General features: G+C 44.1%; 7 protein-coding genes across 7 annotated transcripts; 3 read left to right on the top strand and 4 right to left on the bottom strand.

Annotated features, from left to right (window-relative positions):
• Positions 1-138: 138 nt before the first annotated feature.
• On the bottom strand, positions 139-1777 carry PADG_11729 (uncharacterized protein; the record flags this gene model as incomplete). Its single annotated transcript, XM_010761655.1, has 2 exons — positions 139-283; positions 456-1777. The coding sequence occupies 2 exons, from the start codon at positions 1775-1777 to the stop codon at positions 139-141; spliced, it is 1467 nt and encodes a 488-aa protein (XP_010759957.1).
• A 650-nt stretch (positions 1778-2427) lies between these two features.
• PADG_11728 (uncharacterized protein) lies at positions 2428-5125 on the bottom strand (the record flags this gene model as incomplete). The annotated part of the gene is made up of 7 exons (XM_010761654.1): positions 2428-2917; positions 2991-3352; positions 3415-3983; positions 4048-4685; positions 4772-4903; positions 4965-4985; positions 5049-5125. The coding sequence occupies 7 exons, from the start codon at positions 5123-5125 to the stop codon at positions 2428-2430; spliced, it is 2289 nt and encodes a 762-aa protein (XP_010759956.1).
• Positions 5126-5645: 520 nt separating this feature from the next.
• PADG_11727 (uncharacterized protein) lies at positions 5646-5916 on the top strand (the record flags this gene model as incomplete). Its single annotated transcript, XM_010761653.1, has 2 exons — positions 5646-5765; positions 5824-5916. 2 exons carry the CDS (start codon positions 5646-5648, stop codon positions 5914-5916), a joined length of 213 nt encoding a protein of 70 aa, XP_010759955.1.
• Positions 5917-6213: 297 nt separating this feature from the next.
• PADG_04243 (uncharacterized protein) lies at positions 6214-7524 on the bottom strand (the record flags this gene model as incomplete). The annotated part of the gene is made up of 2 exons (XM_010761077.1): positions 6214-7140; positions 7285-7524. 2 exons carry the CDS (start codon positions 7522-7524, stop codon positions 6214-6216), a joined length of 1167 nt encoding a protein of 388 aa, XP_010759379.1.
• Positions 7525-8055: 531 nt separating this feature from the next.
• PADG_04242 (flavin-linked sulfhydryl oxidase) lies at positions 8056-8869 on the top strand (the record flags this gene model as incomplete). Its single annotated transcript, XM_010761474.1, has 2 exons — positions 8056-8213; positions 8359-8869. The coding sequence occupies 2 exons, from the start codon at positions 8056-8058 to the stop codon at positions 8867-8869; spliced, it is 669 nt and encodes a 222-aa protein (XP_010759776.1).
• Positions 8870-9573: 704 nt separating this feature from the next.
• On the bottom strand, positions 9574-13406 carry PADG_04241 (coatomer subunit alpha; the record flags this gene model as incomplete). The annotated part of the gene is made up of 6 exons (XM_010761076.1): positions 9574-9828; positions 9920-11010; positions 11067-11662; positions 11714-12680; positions 12739-13077; positions 13142-13406. 6 exons carry the CDS (start codon positions 13404-13406, stop codon positions 9574-9576), a joined length of 3513 nt encoding a protein of 1170 aa, XP_010759378.1.
• Positions 13407-14271: 865 nt separating this feature from the next.
• On the top strand, positions 14272-16994 carry PADG_04240 (uncharacterized protein; the record flags this gene model as incomplete). Its single annotated transcript, XM_010761075.1, has 6 exons — positions 14272-14581; positions 14645-14955; positions 15350-16225; positions 16261-16601; positions 16671-16849; positions 16921-16994. The coding sequence occupies 6 exons, from the start codon at positions 14272-14274 to the stop codon at positions 16992-16994; spliced, it is 2091 nt and encodes a 696-aa protein (XP_010759377.1).
• Between the last annotated feature and the right edge of the window lie 3100 nt (positions 16995-20094).

The raw sequence follows: 20094 nt of genomic DNA, 5'->3' as shown, positions 1-20094 counted from the left end.
GTCCCTATATACACACAACTTAAAATTCATGGACGAGGTGGGTGATTCATGACCAGGAAAATGCAAACTCCTTTTCAGTAACTACAAGGAAAAGAATGTTAAATAAATTTCCTACTTTTCTTGATTTTCCCACCCTCTTTAAGACCCAAGATACCATATCTCCACGCCTAAGACGTCAAATTTCGTCCCTTCGTCGCTCAATGGCTCGTTACCAAATGTCGGACATGAGTGGCTAACGCCCTTCTCGAACGAGTCGTCTAGCCAAAGCCCATAGTGCCCATCTCTAAAACATTGCACATCAGAGGAACAGAGGGTAGAGTCAGTTACCTATTTCCTCTTTCAAAGCCTCAATTGCATCTACCTTTTCATCCCCTTTTTCTCTCCAAAGGGGAGTGTGGACATATAGGAGCCACGAAAGCAGAGGAGGGGGAAACGAAGAGATAAATAAGACTTACCCGCCCCCAACACTCAAAAACCCCGTCTCACAGAACATCATATAATCATTGACCCCGCTATATGGGAACGCCTTGAACCGTATCCGCTCCGGTGACGTGGCCCCGCTTCCGCTTCGGCTATTGCCTGTTGAAAGGTTAGTCGGCGCACATTGTTGACCACCAGCTCCAGCATGACCATTGCCAATTGTACCAAAAGACGCACTATGCAACTGAGCTGGGGAGAGCAAGTCCACCCCGTGTCTGCTGCAACTGCCATCCTCATCCCTTCTTTTACTGGCACTGGCACTGGCACTGGTGGAGTCACGACTATCGTTATGGAGTGACAAGCCCTCTTGACGTCCGGAAAGGACACTACAATCATGAATTGTATGTTTCTCACCATTGCGCTTCTCACCTCTTAACGTCGTACTCCTGCCCCGTAACTGTGTCGTATCCGCGCTGGGGGGCAAGGGTAACCCCACCAGGTCCAAATCAACATTCCCACTATTCGATGAATGTTCGATATTTTCCGGGACTCCACTGGTAGTAATATCTTTTCCCTTCCCCCTCCCGTCGTCCGTTTTAGTCGTCGTAGTCGCAGCCGTGGTGCGCATGTATATCATGGGAGTAGAGGGCAACACACTAGCCCGCCAAAGGAAACATTCTCCTGTCCCATAATAATGTGAAGCAGGATGCGGGGGATCTGTAAGATAAGCGCCAAAGAGAGCTCCGCCACCAGCAGCTGAAGCTCTACTGCCTCCTGCACCCTTTGTACCTTTCCCACCATTCCCACCCAGCCCCGGCCCGGACGACGAATCCTTCACAACAAGTACATAGCCCGCTTTCTGACTTCTGCTCGCAAATGCCTTACACTTCTCATACAGAGTTGCCAAACTTGACCCGTCTCTATCCAGGCTATAGGCAAGCTGCCAAGTGTCCAGCAACTGCAGGCGGGGAGGGACCAGCAACCGGATTTCCTCTGCTAAGGACTGTGCGAGGAGAATGTGAGAGGCACCTCCAGCGGCCTTGAGTGTTAAGGGGGTTAAGGGAGGGGGTTGGAAGGGGGACGCCGTGCGAATTGGGGGGTTATAAACTTCGGATACACTCATAGGGTCCAGAGGAGGCTTTTTCGAGGCAGGTCGTGGTGGGGTGGGCTCTGTTAGGCGTCTATAAATTCCCGAAACAACATGAGTAATCGGATAGGATATGTAGGAGGAGGCAGAGGAGGGGGACTGGGAGTGAGATTGAGATTCGGACTGGGATCGGATCGGTGGGGTGCGGGGGAGGGAGGAGGGTGGAAGGGAGTGGGAGGGGTGTTTGGATGAGCCCCCTGATGCAGACATAGGGGATTAGAAAGGGTTCAGTGGGATATCTTGTGGGTAGGATGAAAAATAGGGGAGCGGGCTGTAGATGTACCTGTAGTGGTCGATTGGTTGCGCAGTACATAAACACAGGTACATATTCAGTATAAAGATATTTTGATGTTGTTGAGTTGCCTATTGTGGGGTAAGTTAGTTGGAGATTAGCTACACATTACAGACCAGATTTGGTTCAACGCTCCTGGCATCAATAACCACGGAATGGACAATGCACAGCGACCTCTTTTTATTCCAAATTCGATGGTGTTAGGTACGGCTATTTAACATTTTGCTCCCGTGTTTAGAGATAACTATTCTATATATATATATATATGTGTGTGAGTGTGTGAGTGTGTGAGTGTGTGAGTGTGTGAGTGTGTGAGTGTATGTGTGTGTTTTGGGACATGCTCCGTTTTTAAGCTTATAACTGGTATGCCATCTCGTCAGTAGATATGTATATACCAGAACATATCACCTGCCCCAATATCACATAAATAAAGAATGAAGTAAAATAATCCATCTGTCTATCTCAACAATATGCTTCCGACACTTGGACAGCTAGAGAGAGCAAAAAAAGTATGTTAAATAATGTCTAACCCCCCACTCCCACTCCCACTCCCATCCCATCCCATTCATTAAAACAAATCCAAAAGATCTTGATTGCTCTTAGTTGTTGTCGCAGTCCCCGTCCCGGTCCCCGATGCCGCAGTCGGGGTAGGTGTGCTTGCAGACCCAGTAAGATCCAACCCAGCAAACCCATTCAAAAGATCTGCATTATTACCTGTGCCATTCTGCGTCCCGGCACCGGCACCCCCGCCAAACGCCGCGCCCGCATTCGTCCCGCTTCCAAATACCCCCATGAGATCCTCAAGGTTGTTGCTTGACGGCGGTCCTACGCCAGAAGCGGGCGAATGGACTCTGATGGGAGTCCCAGCAAGCCCCTCGAGCCCAGACATACCGCTGGGCGGCTCCTTCTGGGCAGATGCAGGCGCCGTTCCATCGAAGTCAATATCCAGCAGACTCTCCAGGTTGCTTTGCATTTGTGCTGGCGCCGCAGTTCCGGATACGGCAGCAGCAGCGGCAGCGGCCGCTAATGGGTTTTCTCGTGCGTTTTGAAGTTGTTCTCTGGAGTGTAGCGTCAGTAAAATGAAATACGAGAAGCAAACACATAACTGGTTTAAGTAGAGGAGGTACGTACTCGATGGCTGCCTTTTGAACGGCATCTGCGCCATATTTTCCTTCGCCTACGAATTGTTCTGGGGGTTTGTGATAGACAGATGCGAGTGTCGATAGTTCTGTGAGAAGCTGGTCGAGGAGGGCTGGAGAGAGTGATTGGATAGTGGTAACAATGGGAGGTTTCTCTGACAGAACCACATTCTTTGCAGCATTTGGGTCCGTCGTATTCGAGAGCAGTCGCCAATACACATACGCCCGGTCTCTAATATCTGGGTTGTCATTCTCAGCAGTTGCAGCCTGAAGGACCTTTTGCACCAGGCCTTGAGCTTTATCCGGTCGTTTTAGGAATAGCTTAACGACAGCTGTCAATATTTGCAGTTGTGTCTAACAAGAGAGTTAGCTGGATATGCAAGGAGTGAAAGATAAATAGTAAGAGAAGTACAGACTTGGGTGAACTCTTCATTAAAGCCATCAACAAAGCCCGCAAGGATATCACCAGCGTTACTAATTTTCTCAGCATACTCTCCAACAATCCAGATCAATGATCCTCTGGCATTAGGCTCGTCAAGCTCGTCGATACACTGACACAGAGTAGGAATAATGCCCTCATAGCCAGGGTATTTGCGGAAGATATCCTTGATAACGACAATGGCCTCCTGAACGACGTAGTTCACTTTAGTATTAATCAAGTCAAGCAGTGTTGAAACACATTTCTCAGCAGCAGCTTCGATCTTGATAGCCGTCTGTCCAATGGCCCTGACAGCACGTCGAACAAAGTCCATGTCGACCTCGAGGGCATATTCTTTCAATTCTGCAAGAAGTTGATCTACATTGCGCTCGTTCGCGATCCGGACCATAATGTCTAGTTTCTGAAATTTAAGATAAGGTGGATCGTTATACTTGCAAAAGAAGACCCGGAGTTCCTTGTCGAGGATGTTTGGTTTGCTCTGGAGGAGCAAGTCGATATTTCGAAGAGCAACGTATTGAACTTCAGGAGCGGAGGAGACTAGAGTCACTATTGTGGGAAACTCCTTTAGTGGTTGTTTCCAACATAGCCTGGCCATTTTGTTGGAGCTTACCTAGAGGGGGAGCCATCTTCTTCAAGTATGACTGAGCGGTTTCAGGATTAATGATCTTCATATGCAAAAATACGACCTTGACAGCGGCAAGCACTACACTGGCGTTTATATGTTGAAACTGAGGCGCAACCCGTTCGCAAATAGTTTCCGCCTCCTTCACGTCTGACGTCCTATAGTCTGCCAGGCTGCTCAACACCGAGACCCTGCCCCATTCCGTGCACTCATTCAAGGCCATAAGCATCTTTCTTAGCGTATTTGGCGTGATCTGTAATGCTTTGGTTTCGGGAGCCGTGTCGCTGATTTCTGCTAAGGCGGTGACGGAGTTGGCCACGACCATGGGATTGGGATCTCCAATCATCTCTTGAAGACTTTCTAAGAAGCCGTTCTCTAAACAGAGGGCCGGGTTAAGGTCGAATAGCTTAGCCACGCAGATTGCAGCCGTTTTACGGACGTAGGGAGATTCGTCGCGTAGTGTTTTCCTCAGCGGCTCCTCCATGTAGTCGACCATCTTATCCACCCGAATACAACCCATTGTGCGTATCGCAAGCGCTCGTATAAGAGGGTTTGGGTCTTCGGAGTCTTGGACGAACGTGTTCACGGCGAGGATGCAAAGATCGGGGTGTGATTTAGCATAATTCCTGAAACAGGGAGATTTGTCAAATCAGCGGCGTCATTGTCTATGACAGCAACGATGAAGGTTGACCAAAAACCCGGCAGCACTCACATAAGATAAAGGTAGACAAGTTTCTTCTGATCCAGATCAGAGGTTGCAATGTTTTTTAGCACGTCAGGGAAAAGGGCAGACACATCCTTGCCCAAGGTCATGGCCATGATGGTCTTTTGTATGGATTCCTTCCTGCAGTAGTATGAGCATCATTTGATAAGACCCCATCATTCGAGTACAAGACGTAAAATACCTTTCCCAAGCATATTGAGATCTATGAAGGCAATATCAGCATTCATCTCGGTAACAACTTTCATATATGGTCGGTCGAACGTACACAAGACCAGATCTCAACTCAAATGTTTCTCCCTTCCTAGGCGCAGTGAAGGCGCCTCTTATTCTATTGACCGCCATTTCACAGACAGGGCTCAGCGGCGACCAAGTCGCCCCTTGGTACAGGAATGCAAGGTTGAAGGCTGTAGGGTGAGCTCTGGAGGAAAGGGATGATAGCGGGGAAGAGACAGTTCTTGGGTGGTGGCTGATTGGTCGTGTTGCCCCCGTAAAACTAAAGGGCTGGCGTCTGGATACACGCAGAAAGACGCACGGCTATGTTAACGACACCCTTGGCAGGTTAGCAGATATAAGTATTTAAATGGAGCAGAGTCAGGGTTGGCTGTGTGCAGTATCTAGCGGATGTTGTTGATTGTTATTGGTGTTGGCGGGTGCTTTCTTCAACCACCAACCTTGGTTAACTACTTACACAAATAACTATTTAGGAAGACGACATCATTCTCATGCCCAGATCAGAACAGCTCAACTGGAGCTAACAAGGCTTTCACCAAATATCTCGACTCTATTCGCTTTTAATGATTGAAGATGGTAAGCTGAATCTGACACCTGTCTACATGTTCTGTAGACCCTGCTCACATCCAATATGAGGCCAATCTACCCAACCTTAGACGTCTCTTCGTGGAATCCAGAACAGAAGCTGAGGAAAACGAGTATTCCAGAAACGCAGTATGTGGATATGCTTGCTTCTATACATCAGACATTCGTATATATATATAAAACTCAGGTTCCTTCTGACCCCTCACTTGTATAACAAACTACAGTTCTACAACCTGGTCCTCTTCATCTCCTCGGTCGCGGTCTTCAGTCTGGTTGCCCAACGCATGGGGGGGGGCAAAGCCGTGCAAATGAAGTAAAACAAGATGAGGACAGAGTAAATACGGAATATTTCCAGAAAATCCCAGAAATTAATTAATGCTATGGAATAGCAGAGGGTTAAGGGGACCTCTTTATCCGGCAAACCTCAGGATATAATGATACAACATTCAACATGTGAAAAATCAATACACCACACAGCATCGTCATTACAAACATGAACGAAACTCTGGATATCGTGGATCATTTCCCATCCGTAATGAAAAGGAGAAAAAAAAACAGTCAACCCATTACGCACCAAAACCAAAAGGGACAAATGATAAAATGATTATCACCCATCAATCTGTCTCCTCACCATCATCGTCCCCAAGAAAGCTAAGAGCCTGAAATCCCCGCGCAACCCGTCTTCGCGGACGCCCCTCACCCGCTTCCTCATCAGAAATGTTCGTCCCCCACCTCCTCGCACCCTCACGTACAACCTCAAGATCAGCCAACAACTCCCTCTGCTCCCTGATCGCCTTTGCCTTCTCAAGCGAAAACCGCCCTCCCATCCCGGCATCCTTCAGCATCTGACGGAGATGCTTAACCTTCGCTCTCGCCGTATCGTACGGCGCCAATTCACGAAACCACATCTTCCGAATCCCACACTTGGCGAGCTGGCCTTGTAACTTCTTGATTTCCTCCTGGTCTGGATCGACGTTAGAGCTGTTCTTGGATTTGCTGCTTGGTTTCTGCTTGGTGGATTTTCCCGCCTTCGAAGGTTCTGACGACTTGCGCCGTTTGGTCTTGGGTTCTGGTTCGTCGTCGATGAGTACGGACAGCTCGCTTTCGGAGGCGTCTTGTTTGGCGTCGTCAGGCTCCTTCCTGGAGGTGTCATCCTCCGACAATTCTCGTTCTGAGGACTTCTTGGATTCGTCTGGTGCGTCAGAAAGTTCCGACGAAGAGTCTCTTTTTGGTGGTGCAGTTTGGGGGGCCTGTTTTTCTGGGCCTGAGGCCTCTTTTGCCAGTGGGGCTTGTTTTCGTGATCTGGGTGCTTCTTCATCTTCATCTTCCACTTCGCTATCTTCACTAGGTGGGGATGACAGTTCTTCCGATTCCGATGGAGTAACAATTCGCCGTCTCTTTCTCGATGGTTGCGAGGCGCCCGTCGCGGAACGCTTGGATGCTCTGGGTTTCTTCAGAGAAGCTACTCGTTTTGGTGGCACCGGAGATGCTGGTTGTTCCCTCTTCTCTTCTTTCCTAGCAGCCAGTTCCTCTTGTTTCTCCTTTAGTTTTACACACGTTTTTGTCAGTATATTTAAAGATTAAAGATGCTGCATTGAACTGATAGAAATACGAATTTTATATTCATAGAGTATCAAAGCAAGGACCAATAAAGAATGAAATTGTCGCAGCAGCCAACTACGTACCGCTTCCTGCTTAATGATCCAATCACTCTTCGCCTTCCAAACCGCATCATTCTTATAAAAGCCCTCCTCCAAATCCAGCGCTTTCTCAGCCGCGATGCGGACACGCTTCACCGTCAAATCCTCCATGTTTCCCTTCTTGAATATGCCCGCGACGGTGTCGCGCAGCCCCATTTCGAGAATATTTTCCGAAGGTATCCCCGTAGAGGATAGAGATTCGGATTCAGACTCAGAATCGGCCATGATTAGGGGTTATGCGAATCGAGTTTGCGGGGTCAATTCGAGCAGGAAAAGAAGAAAGTAGGGTGGGACGAGAGCGTGTCAGGATGGCGATTACCGACGCGTGGAGAGATGTATTTACTCTTAGTTATCACAGGTCGGAATTTTCTTTTTATAAAGCCATATCTTTTGAGGAAGAAAAAGGCGCCTTCGCTGAAGAGTTTTGTTGTCCGCCGCTGTGTATAGAAGTTGCTGCATGTTGAGAAGTAACTTGTTTATTAGCAACAAAGAGCAACCGAGTTTAATTGTGGGGTTTTGCTTCGGCCAAGCCATCCCCGGGATTTCCTCAAGTTATTTATGGCCGGAGAACATTAGGATGTCTTAAATAGCAGTAGAAATATTCCGTTCTTCTTCACCCGGATATGATAATGATATTACTAAACCTACATCGATAAAGAATTGCCAAATCTATTTTCTCATTTCAGACAACGTATTAAACGTATCCGTTAACCACCTCCCAAGTCTGCTGTCACTTTTAATATTCCACATCTCTCCATGGCGGAGATATTGACCGAGCAGATCGAAGCTCTAAAAGAGAGCAAACACCACCCCAAAAAAACAAAACACACAGTGACGGCAGATAGCAAACAAGAAGATGGCCAGGAGAAAGCGAAACTGCCCAAAGGAATGATACTAGATAAGGACGGCAAGCCGTAAGTAGCCCGGGCTTCCCATCATAGTAAGAGGCTTACCCAACCCCGGAATCCCGCCTACTCTACACATACATGCGACCATTTATACGCCTGACAACAGCTCTAAAAAAAGGTTAGTCAATCTAATAAACTAACAAAATTCCAGGTGCCGTACCTGCGTCTCCATCGCTGACTGGCGCGCCCTCATGAAAGGAAAATCCCAATCATCCGCCGCCACCTCTTCCTCCAACCCCAACACCCCCAACACCACGACAACCACCCAAGACCAAACCACAACGGCAGCCTCCACCATAGCCCTACCCACGGACTGTCCCCCCGACGTCGAAACCCTAGGCCGTAGCACCTGGACCCTCCTTCACAGCATGACAGCCACCTACCCAAAAACCGCCACCCCACAGCAGCAAAATGACATGCACAGCTTCCTCACGCTATTCGGAAAACTATACCCATGTTGGGTATGTGCGGAAGATTTCCATACCTGGATGAACGAGCCCAGTGGCGCGAATAAGCCCCGGTTAAAAACGAGGGCGGAGTTTGGGAACTGGATGTGCGAGGCGCATAATGAAGTTAATCGTAAGTTGGGGAAGAAGGAGTTTGATTGTAGGAAGTGGGAGGAGAGGTGGAGGACTGGGTGGAAGGATGGGAGGTGTGATTGATTGATTGATTGATTGATTGGGGTTAAAATTGGGTGGGATTGGATGAGGCGGATATTATAAATATATGAGTATGGACAGTTAAAAAGTCTGTATGCATGCCGCTTTGATTTCGTGTGGAGGAATCTGACGCATATGGCTGGGGGAATGCTCGGTTTTATAATTTTGGATGTTGATGGTTGTCAAAATCTCTACTTACTTCGACTTGGTGGGTTAATACGGGATAAACCGTTGCACCCATGTAATCTTAGACATTCTCCTATATAAATTTCATTGTACATACAATATGAAGACTTTTATGAAGTCCATCTCTTAGATACACATAATTGGTTATGGGTTTATCCCGGGATGTGTTAAGTGAGGGTGGGTATAATATCTGGCCACAGTAGCTATATCAAAATAAAAATAAAATAAAAGGAAGAACGGGAATATTGAAAAAAGGGAATATTGAAAAAAGGGGGCATTTTTCATAATCTGCTAAGAATAAAACCTGAAAAATTCAAAGTCGAAATCATACTGAAGAATGAAAGACGATAAAAATTACCACGCCCCTTAATTACTTTTTCACGGCGTTCATTTGTTCAAACGGACAACAGCTAAAAAGTGAAGCAAAATGAAAGAAAAAGAGATCACATGGGGGAAAAATTAATTACCAGAATAAAATTAAAGAAGAGAAGGAAAATTACTGGATCAATCAATCTAACAATCTAAGGCTTCCCAGAAACAAATAGACGCAAACCACTCGCCGGAGCACCGACCTCCGTCACCTGACTAACGCGACATACAGATCCTTTGTACTGCTCATGGTACTTGGCTCCAGTGTATGGACAAGTAACGCTAGGCGAACCACTGTAGATAGGTGTGAAGGAGGCTGCACAGATGTCGAACTCGGCAAACTGGTCGAATTCAATATCGATCTTATCTTGCGGGCTGCGCTCGCATTGGGCTTTAACTTTCCGGGCCTGAGTTTTTGGGTTTCTGTTAGTAAAGGGCATGGGAGGGAGGAGAGAGTGAGGGTAAAAAAGTGATGTTGAATGTTGGGGCAGTACAAACCTCATCAAGAAATTTGGCGACCCCGCCGTTGGCAATCATTCTGTTGGCGAAACTGAGCGCAGATGAGAAGTTTTGCTTGGCGAAGGCGAGTTTCATTGCTGCTCTAAGCGCAAACTGGCGATGTGCGACTTGGAGTTTCGGAATGGTGAAATACGCGGAGAGCTCGAGGCTCCGTTTTAACTTTTCTGGGGTATCTGTGCCGATTGCGCGACGCTCGAGTTCGATTGACATGGCGAGAATATATTCCCGGGCAGTAGTGATGATCTTCTTGGCTTCCTCCACTTCGCTCTCTGAAGACACTGTGTTGACGAGGAGAGTATGCAGAATGCGCCGGAATATATTCACACCATCTTCCAGTCTATTGGACTTCATTGCAGCATAACCCTCTTGGAGATGGACATTGGCAACGTACTCAAGATCTCTGGGAATGATAGGAAGAACATTTCGCAAATCTGATTCTTCAACAGTTCTTCGGACATAGTTGACGAGTGGAGGGAGTCCAGCCGTGGCGGGCAGGTAGGTTTTTGTGGCTTGGTAGATTTCTAGGAAACGTGGTTTCAATGGTTCGAAGTTTACTGCGCCAACTTGTCGGTTGAGAAGTTGCATTGCGGTATCAAAGGATCCAGCAGCGACATGGTCAGCCGCAAGGGGTGAGTTTCGCGCCCAAAGATCTGCTTCACTGGTACCGGCACCGCCTTCAGCGTTCTCGACGTTGACAAAGTCCACCGCATCCTCAACGTTAATTTCATCACCCATATCCCACCCAGCAGCATCTTCCTCGTCATGCTCGTCGCCCATCACGTCACCGCCAAAGCCTCCAATATCTTCATTTTCCCCCAGCTCGTATCCATTAATTGGTGTGCCAACATCTTCGCCCACTTCCCCAAACAGAGCCCTCTCAAATGAGGAATGAGATGCAACTTTCACCGGCCAGTTCGACTTGAAGGTTGGAACAATTACTCGCGGAAGCTTTGTTGGTTCGCCAAACGAAGGTAGCGTAATTTGATCTTCAGTGAGACCACAGGATTCAAGTATGGACTCAGCTTCCTCGTTGAGCCCGTGAGATTTTGCGGTCAAGTATGCGAGAGGAACTGGAACGTTGTTAGCATGATAAGCGGCAATAGCGGGAGGAATAAAGGAAACATACGTAGATCAATCTCCTTGAACATCTGAACCCGGGATTCCACGTCGCCCAAATAAAGTGCATTCTGGAATTGTGATGTGAAATCTCCCCGGTGCTCTGAGATTTTTGCCATGCGAATAAGCTTTTCTTTATCACCTGTTGCCAGATATAAGAAAGACAGCTTATCAAACAGCCTTTGTTTCTGATATGTCATTTCCAGAGTCTGGTGATTTCCATGGGACAACGCTTCGGTACCAAGACGACTCCACAGTTTAGGGAGTTCCAGTTGTTTGGCCATGTCTATAGCTACATCGATATTACCACATTCGAGAGCAAGTTCAAAGCGGGTTTGAGGGTCTTGGACGAACTGAAGAGCGATCTCCGGATATCCCTTCTTTTGCAGGTAGGAAATAATACTCTGCCCGACAAGACTGGAAGTTTTGATGATTTGCAGCATTTCATCATAGTTTCTTTTGATTAGGGCTAGCTTGAATCGATATTCGGTCGGGTCTATTTCAAGTATTATCGGCTTCGCAGTCCTGTCAAGACAATAAACATTTCTTGCCCTGACGCGAACGAGGTATACCGTGGAATCCAGAGTGCGGACGATACCATTGTCACTGGCCTTGTCAGAATTTCATTCAGGTATAATATAGCTAGATTGAACTTACCCATTCAAAAGGGAGTATTTGATGTGGTTCAGCGTGGAGTATAGAAGTACACCTGTGTCATCCCATGTAGCACTTTTAATGCGTATGGTTTCATGCAGAGTACTGACATGCTCCAGGGTCTTCGTAACAATCGTGACATTATGTTTGCTCAAGAGAGCAGCGTAGAGTCCATCATTAGACCAGACGACATACTTCACACCACTGACAGTAAGCTCAGCAAGCTGCTTCTTTTGTTGGATATCGAACAGGAAAACCTTTGTGGGTGTGATCAGAAGGAGGGAACCAGTTCCGCCAAAGTAAATATCGGTTGTCCCATTTGGAGGTTTGATCGTCTTCGTCGTTGAATTGCTTAAATCCTTGATGTCAATCTGCTGAGTAGACTGGTTGAAAACTGCAAATCTATTGCGTGCTACGAATACGGCCGATGTTCCGTGCCCTCGTTTAATGTTTGTTGGCTCCATAGCGCCTGTTGAATCCCTAGGGATATGAATAAGCTCGTATGTACCGCCGTCTGTAGGTGACGTGACAAGAATCGCTCGTTCTGCAGGGTTATAGGAGACGGTCCGTGGTGGAACCCAGGGGCTACCTAGCTTTTTCAGAGATAGCATAGGAAGAGATTCGACATTCTTGCTAAAGTCATAAGATCGCAAATGCTTCTCCTTTGTGATATAGAAGAGCTGGTTTTGATACACAGCAGACGCCGGTCGTTCTCTCTCTAACTTGAAGACCATCACACCCGTATCATGGCCAGCAGCAAAGAGATTCATCTCCGGATGGGCAGCAATAACCCAGAATCGATCCATATCACGTTTGAAGGACTGCACTGAAGTCCGCTTATTTAGGTCCCAGACGCGGATAGTCTTATCTTCGCCCACAGAGAGAATGAGGTCTTGATGTGGATGGAACAAACATGCTGATGCATTCTGGAAGTGGCCCCGGCATGTGTCAACTTCCCATGCTTTGGTGTCTGTCCAAAAATATTAGTACTATTAGTCAGAACAGAATTTCCAGATAAGAGACCATACCGCTCATTCTCCAAAGTTTGACCAATCGATCGTCACCTGCAGATACGATTAAGGGCAAGGTAGGGTGGAAAGACACCCAGTTTACACCTCTATCATGACCCTCAAGAACAAATTTAACCACAGCATCTGTGTTTCCGAACATATCTGCTTGGTTGGCATTTGCGCGAGCCATTTGATCCTCGAAACTCAACGATGAGGTCGGCGCAGAGTGCTTTTTCCGCAGACCTGAAATGTCCCAAACTCTAACAGACTGATCCAATGAGGCAGAGACAATCAAGTCCTCTTTGGGGTGGAATTGAGCGCACATGGCATAGTGGTTGTGTCCGGTCATTGTGCAAACTAGCTTCTATATCAGTGCTTGCTCAAGAAAAATATATGTATGTCCAACGTAGAGGCCACATACTTAACGAACGGTTCTGCCAGTTCCAAATGCGAATTGTTTGGTCATCGGAACTTGAAATAATCCAGGGTAGTTCGTGGTGGAAGAAAACAGTTCGAACGTAGTCCAAGTGACCGTTAAGGGTAAATAGACATCGGCGCGTTTGATACGACCAGACCTTAATCTTGTAGTCGTCGCCTCCAGAAACGAAGAGGGGCTGAGTCTTGTGAAAATCTATGCCCCGAACGGGACCATCATGCTCTTCGAAGCGGTCTATCAATGTTCCCATGCGGTAATCCCATAACTGGATGGTCGAGGAGTGAAGAGATACCAGAAGCCATGGTCTGTTGATGTCAGCGGGGAGGGATACTGAAAAATGGTAAATACAAGAACACGCTCACCGTTTTGGATGAAACGCAATGCCCTTTGCTCTAGACGACTTGGACTCAAACTTTATAACGCTCTTATATTAGCTGCATCCTTAACGAAATATGGAGAATGGTTGAGGAGGGAATGACATGCCTTCGTGAGCATGTTTGGGGCGGACTGCATTTTGGTTGAATGTTGGCCGGAGCCGCTCCGAATATAAACTCCGCGCACCTGTCAAAGCAAATAACGGTTATCGATTGAGAGTCATAAAACCAGATCAGGGGAATTGGCAGATGTGGATAATTGTGAGAATGGCGGGCTATTTATTTTGACTGTCCCTGTCTCCCTGAAGCTGTTCCTCGAACGTGGACACTTTGTGGTTTCCAGCCCAAATGATGATGACTAAGCGGAGGGGCCACCGCAGTTGAGCCGCCAACGACACTTCATAAAACTGTAAAACGGAGCCACGATTAACCACACTCTCCCTCCACAACTAGAGACGCTATCGAAAGGGTTGGGTCACCTGTCCATCTTAAACAGATTACTTAGTGCTGCTTGCAACTTGAGGTCTATTTGAATTTGCAACCTTAGAGTGTATAGACGTCCCTCTGTCCTTCCACAACTCTGCCGCCCCGCTCCCCAGCTGTCTCCTTGCATATTGATTTCTGAGGTACAATTTCCGGCTATATTTTCGCATGCACATATATTTTCTTTCCTTTTATTGTTAGAATGATCTAAAGGGAAAGTTCATCTTTTATACACGCAGTCCAATGCGTTGTTGATGAATGACCGCTCTAAGAGAACTTCGATCTCCAAAACTTCCACGAGAGATAAATTTTGGCTGGCAGTATAATACCAGTACTAGGACAGGGTCCTGCAGCACCACTCAATATGCGAATAGTTCCAGCCTTGTGCGCTCTTCCCGATCAGGCAATGGGAACGACCACACCTTTACGATTGAGGATATATCTGGTCAAGATCCTAGATACGAGGGTGATGTGGAAGTGATCGCCACATACGATTATGAAGAAGCCGAGACTGCTCCTCCTTCTCAGTTTACAAAACCCAGAGAAGCAAGCGAGTCAGAGTTTGATAGTATTGGGGAAACCTAGTTGGAAGATACGTTGAAAGAGCTAGATTGTGCTTCAGATTTAACAGTCTACGGAAACAGCAAATGTCAGACATGGGGGAATAAAAGGACATCGAGACAACTGTCCAGCGAACAATCAGCCCCTGATTGGGTCTCAGAACCTGAAAACATAAAGTTTGTCGACCTCGAACATGGTGTGACTGAATTCACCCGGGTTAAAGCCTGTAAGCGAAGGCGGAGACATGTATACAGTGGCAATGTTTCTGGTTTCCACACTGCTGAGAAACCAACTCTTGAGTGTGATTCTTCTGCTCATGCTCCAAGAGGTGCCAGCGATTTGAAGACTTCTTTGTCCAACGAACAGGAGGATATGATGGATGTTAGTTGAGTCCAGGCATGAACAAAAATTTCTTCCAATGGTTGGATCTAATGAGTCTTAATTACTGTCTTGTTATTTGCATATGGATATTTATATTGATTATATTGGAATCGATATATCGAATATTTACTCCTTTTCTGCAAACCTGGGCCAGCAGTTATACCAAATACCTCTAAATATCACGTGATCTAAATGCTGACTTACAACTTTATATCGATCCGGAATTCGTTCCCCAGACAAAGATTCATGACGTCAATTGTTGCTCAGCAGTGCCAACAGGTTATAAGCCCAGAGTATGGCAAATGTTGACAAACTTCGCACCAATCCACTCTGTCACCTTTTCACCTTCCGCAGTGAACTTATACCTACATTTCGATTCACCAAACTACTCTAGTTTTTGGATAGATTGGTTCCAATGCCGATAAGAACATCGACTCGCCAGGCAGCGGTCAAGGCAAATGAAGCGCTGCATCAAGGTGCCAAAGCTGGGACAAAGAAGACGGCCGGCTCTAAACGGAAGGCGACCGAACAAGATAAGGCCTCCAAACCGAAGCGCGAAAGAAAGGAGGATGAAGTCACGACTGATATAGAGGAACCGAAGCCCGAAGGAGCTAAAGAACAACCACCAGCTACTAAGCATGAAAAGGAATCGGAAATTATCAATGGCGAAGCTGAAGTGTCCAAAGAGAGGGTCGATGGTATGGAGGTAGAAAATGGAGAGGAAGCTAAAGAGACAGGAACAGCAGAGCAAGATAAAGCGCCAGACACGACGGAGAAGCCTAAAGAAGCGGAAAAGAAAGATGAAATTAATGAACCAGAAAATATGACAGGAACTCCGGAGCCGGAAAAGATCAAGGAATTTAAAGCGCCTGAAGTGATGGAACAACTTAAAGAACCAGAAAAGATGGAGGGAATCAAGAAGTCTGTCAGGGAGATGGAAGCTAAAGAGCCTGTCAAGAGGGAAGAAGAACCCAGGGACGAACCCGAGGCTCCCACTCCCGCTGCTTCCGAAAAGCCGCAACCCAATAAGGAGGAAGCTGCGGAACCTGAAACTAAAGAAATACCTTCGGAACCCAACACTGGGAAGGCAGCGGGGGAGAGTAGTGACCTCCCATCCAACGTCCTTGAGAAGGGAATCATCTATTTCTTTTTCCGCGGCAAAGTGAGTGTAGAAGAGCCGGAAAGCATTGATGAGATAGCACGAAGTTTTCATCGTGCTGCGGCCGTTGCCCCCGCGACGCAAAATTGGACGAAGGCCCTATTGGCGTCGGTGAGCACTGCCGCTTGCTTGTGCTACCCAAAAAGGTTTTTCCGAAATCTAGCCGCGATAAATGTATGGGTTTCGTTGAGAAAGGCCATTCTTCGGCAAAAGAAATTCGGGATTCGTTTCATGCCGCTGAGAAGGAGACGGTAATGAAGGGGACAACTCACTCTCCAGCGGCAACTCCCGTTGCTGAAGGCGTGTATGCGATCACCACGAGGGATCATGCTGCGCACCTAGTGTACCACCTGACTATTCCATCGGAGCTAAGTGAGGTTCAGAAGAATATCGGTCTAAAGCCTTGTGGGAGTTTCATTGCAAGTGCGAAAAATCCTAAGTATCCGGGAACAGCGCGGCTACCTAACCCTCCAGAATATCCACAGAAGTAAGTCCACTCAAAAAATTTTGACAACTCTTGGTCCTTGTTAGTCTTTCTTGGTAACAATCACTTCAGGGTTCGGGAAGAGTTTGGCGACTTGCGCTGGGTGCCGTTGCGGCCCGAATTCCTCGATTATCCTAATGCGCAGTTTCTTCTCATTGGAGGAACCCATCATGAATTGGGAACAGAAGAGGCTGGCATGGAAATTGAGACACTTGAGCATGAGAATGAAGTCCGGGTGTCTCCTCTGAGCTGTGAGTTTCAGGTTCCCGTTCTTTATGAGTAAGGCAAGGCTAGGATTAGCTAACACTCTCTGTTCATACAGACGATGATGCTATTTATCAAGACTTAGGCATGAACAGCAGGAATTATCCCAAAGTTGCAACGACTTGGGAATGATTGCTCTGTCTATCTTTTCGGGTATTCCCCCTAGTATCAGAGCACCTTTTGCGGAATCTGTCCATTTAGGGCGTCGGATATTTTGTACAGTAAAGTGTAGTAGCTCAATAGGTCATAGTAAGTATAAAAATTAAGGGAAATTTTGATATGGCTGTTGGGTGTTATTCTGACTAAATATATGATTATAAAATGCTCATGAAGCAGTGTAATCGCCTGGCTTAGCTAAATTATAGGGATACGTCCACTATCAATGGTTAAAATGTTATAAGTCAAGCTTTAGGGGAAGCTCGCAGTGTTGGGAAAACCCCGCTTGAGGGTTCCGAAATTGGATGCTGATCCAACGTTGTGTGGTATGGACACTATTCCCGATTGCATTTTAAGTTCAAGTAACTAGTAACGTAGTTAGTTAACCAGTTGTTAGCTGCAGTCAAAAAGTTTGTAGAGCTTTATGGAACGAACATGTCGACGAAAGTCGAGCATAACCAATTATTCATTAGGACTTCCCCTGATTCCCCACGCGAGCATGTCTCAGGAGAGATTCAATATGGCTTTTGGACTTGGATACATCCATAAAGTATAAGCTGGGATTTATACAGATGGAGCAAAACATCTACGCCACCAAGGCTAGCGTTAAAATTGCCCTTCAACTACCACATTCAATTCACGTTCAATCTTTACCAAACTCACTGGTTCATTAACTTAGTTAATGTAATCTATAAGGCGAGTGAGCCATCCATCATTCTACATGTTCATAATTAAATAGAACAACAACCACGTAATAAAAATAGATTAATTATACTAAAAATTATTTACAAATCAGCTTTCTCATATATGAGCAGAATGTTTAATAATATCACACAAACTACACTACAGTGTTGTATGTTTCCATGATTCAGAGTTAGTGTTAGGGAGCGAATGCGAGCTGCATAAGAAGGAAACTCTCTGTGTTGCTAACTGCTATATAATGGAATACTAAGCTTGATGGGATGAAAGGGGGTTGCTGGGGGCTGCCTGGATTACAATGTAGCGGCGCCCGCCTGGGTGGCGTTGCCCTAGCGACCGCCCCGCCCACACGTGATCGCTTGTATGTAATATAGCAATAACCTAGCTAGCTCCTCCGAATAGAAGGTTTAACCATCCCACATATAACAACCCGCATGGTCGCATGGTCACATGATGAGGATTAGGCCTCATCAGGCGCCGAGCTTAATCCGACGTTGAGTCTAATCGGGCGCCGGGCCTCGGTCGGGCTCGGTCGGGCGCTTGAGCCTAACAGTTAGAAGCTTAATTCATTTCTTGCTTATTAACCCTTTATATGTTAACTTAAGTCTTTTTCAATTCTCAAAGCACTCTTCTGAACTACATATGTACGCTTTCTTTTTGCTTTCTCTTTTGTTTGTATTTGCAGCTTTCAGTTCCTTGTTCTCCTGCTTCAGAAAGGTAATTTTATATATAATCATCTGATAGATATTGATTAACTGACATAGTTTCATGAATTGAACTAAGTTATATATATAATATTTGATATATTTTTTAATACTTTTAATCTATCACTTCAATTGATATATATTACATGATATGATTATATCTTAAAAGGTATAAAATCTATAAAATCTATAAAAATCTCTAAAAATATTGATATATATATTTAAATATTAACATCTGAGAGAATTTACTTTGAATTATATAAAATTAGTTTTATAAATTTTTTATATTTATTTTTAATATTATTCTCATTAAAGCTTTTATATAAGTTATTAAATAAAAAAAGTTAAGATTTTTTTTTATAAGTATAATTAATGTAAAATATACTTTATATATATATTAAGTTATACTTTATTTTTTAATATTATTTAAACTTTATTTTTATATAAGATTTTATTTTAATATATTTTTTATTTTCTTTATTTAATAATTTTTTATTATTTAAATATATTAATTATCAATTTTTTTTAATATTTAGTTTATTATATTAAAAATTATTTATTTATTTATATTCTTTTATTACAGAAGAAAATAATAATTTAAAAATTAAAGAACTAATTTCAATAAAGCTTTAAATATGATATAAAATTATTCAAAGTTAAATATATATATATTTGTAATGAATTATTATTATAACTTAGTCTAGAGATATGATAATAATAAAATAAAAGCTCAATTCATCTATTTAACTAGATAGCTATGATAAGAATATTAAACTGAGAATTAGAATATGAGAATAAATGAATAAACAATTATATATAAATAGTTAAGATTCAAAGTGAATCAACTTAAGTAATTAAATATAATTAAAAATTAAAATAAATAAATTTTATTTTATATTATCAATAACAGTGTTATAATAAAAATTTTTAGTTATATAAAATTATCATTTAAATATTATTTTACTATAATTTAAAAGTTAAAATTTTAATTATTCTTATAATTATATATATTATAATTATAAAAGTAATATTAAATTAAAAAAATTTATTTTTATTATTATTATTATCAATAATTATAATTATTATATTTTTATATATTTATTTTTATCATTCAGTTATTTGCTTAAAATATAAATACTAATAAGTTTTCATAATATGCTTTATATTATTATAGATTTTTTTATTTTATAATTTTTTTATTACTATATATTTAATATATTATTTATTTTCTAAGTTAATTAAATTCTAATCTTGCTCTTCTTCATATACTAAGAAACACATGCTTTAGTCTTTGAATGAGATTATAAACTTCTTTCATTCAAACTATGATGTAAAAAGCTATTTTTTCATTTAAATCAAAAGATTGATTTTTTCATAAATAGAAATACTTTTTACTACGAAGAGTAATTTAGAAGAATTTGTCAATTATATATAAAAAGAGTTTTCTTTTTAAGAATCAATCTTGAATTCATTTAATTGCTATCATACACAATGAAATCTGGCTAAAAAATAGTGCTTTTTCATCAAAACATGCTTCCGGGCTATTCTATAAGATGGTTGAATCTTTTGTTGGGGAGAGTGTAAGCTAGCTAGAACTATATACACGCGCAGGGCAAACATCAACTATCTAATGTGGGTGTGTCACGTGTTATGGCTGTTATATACTAACAGCA

This window comes from Paracoccidioides brasiliensis (assembly GCF_000150735.1).
Source record: "Paracoccidioides brasiliensis Pb18 unplaced genomic scaffold supercont2.4, whole genome shotgun sequence".
NCBI lineage: Eukaryota > Fungi > Ascomycota > Eurotiomycetes > Onygenales > Ajellomycetaceae > Paracoccidioides > Paracoccidioides brasiliensis.
This window is presented reverse-complemented; position numbering and strand designations above follow the sequence as displayed.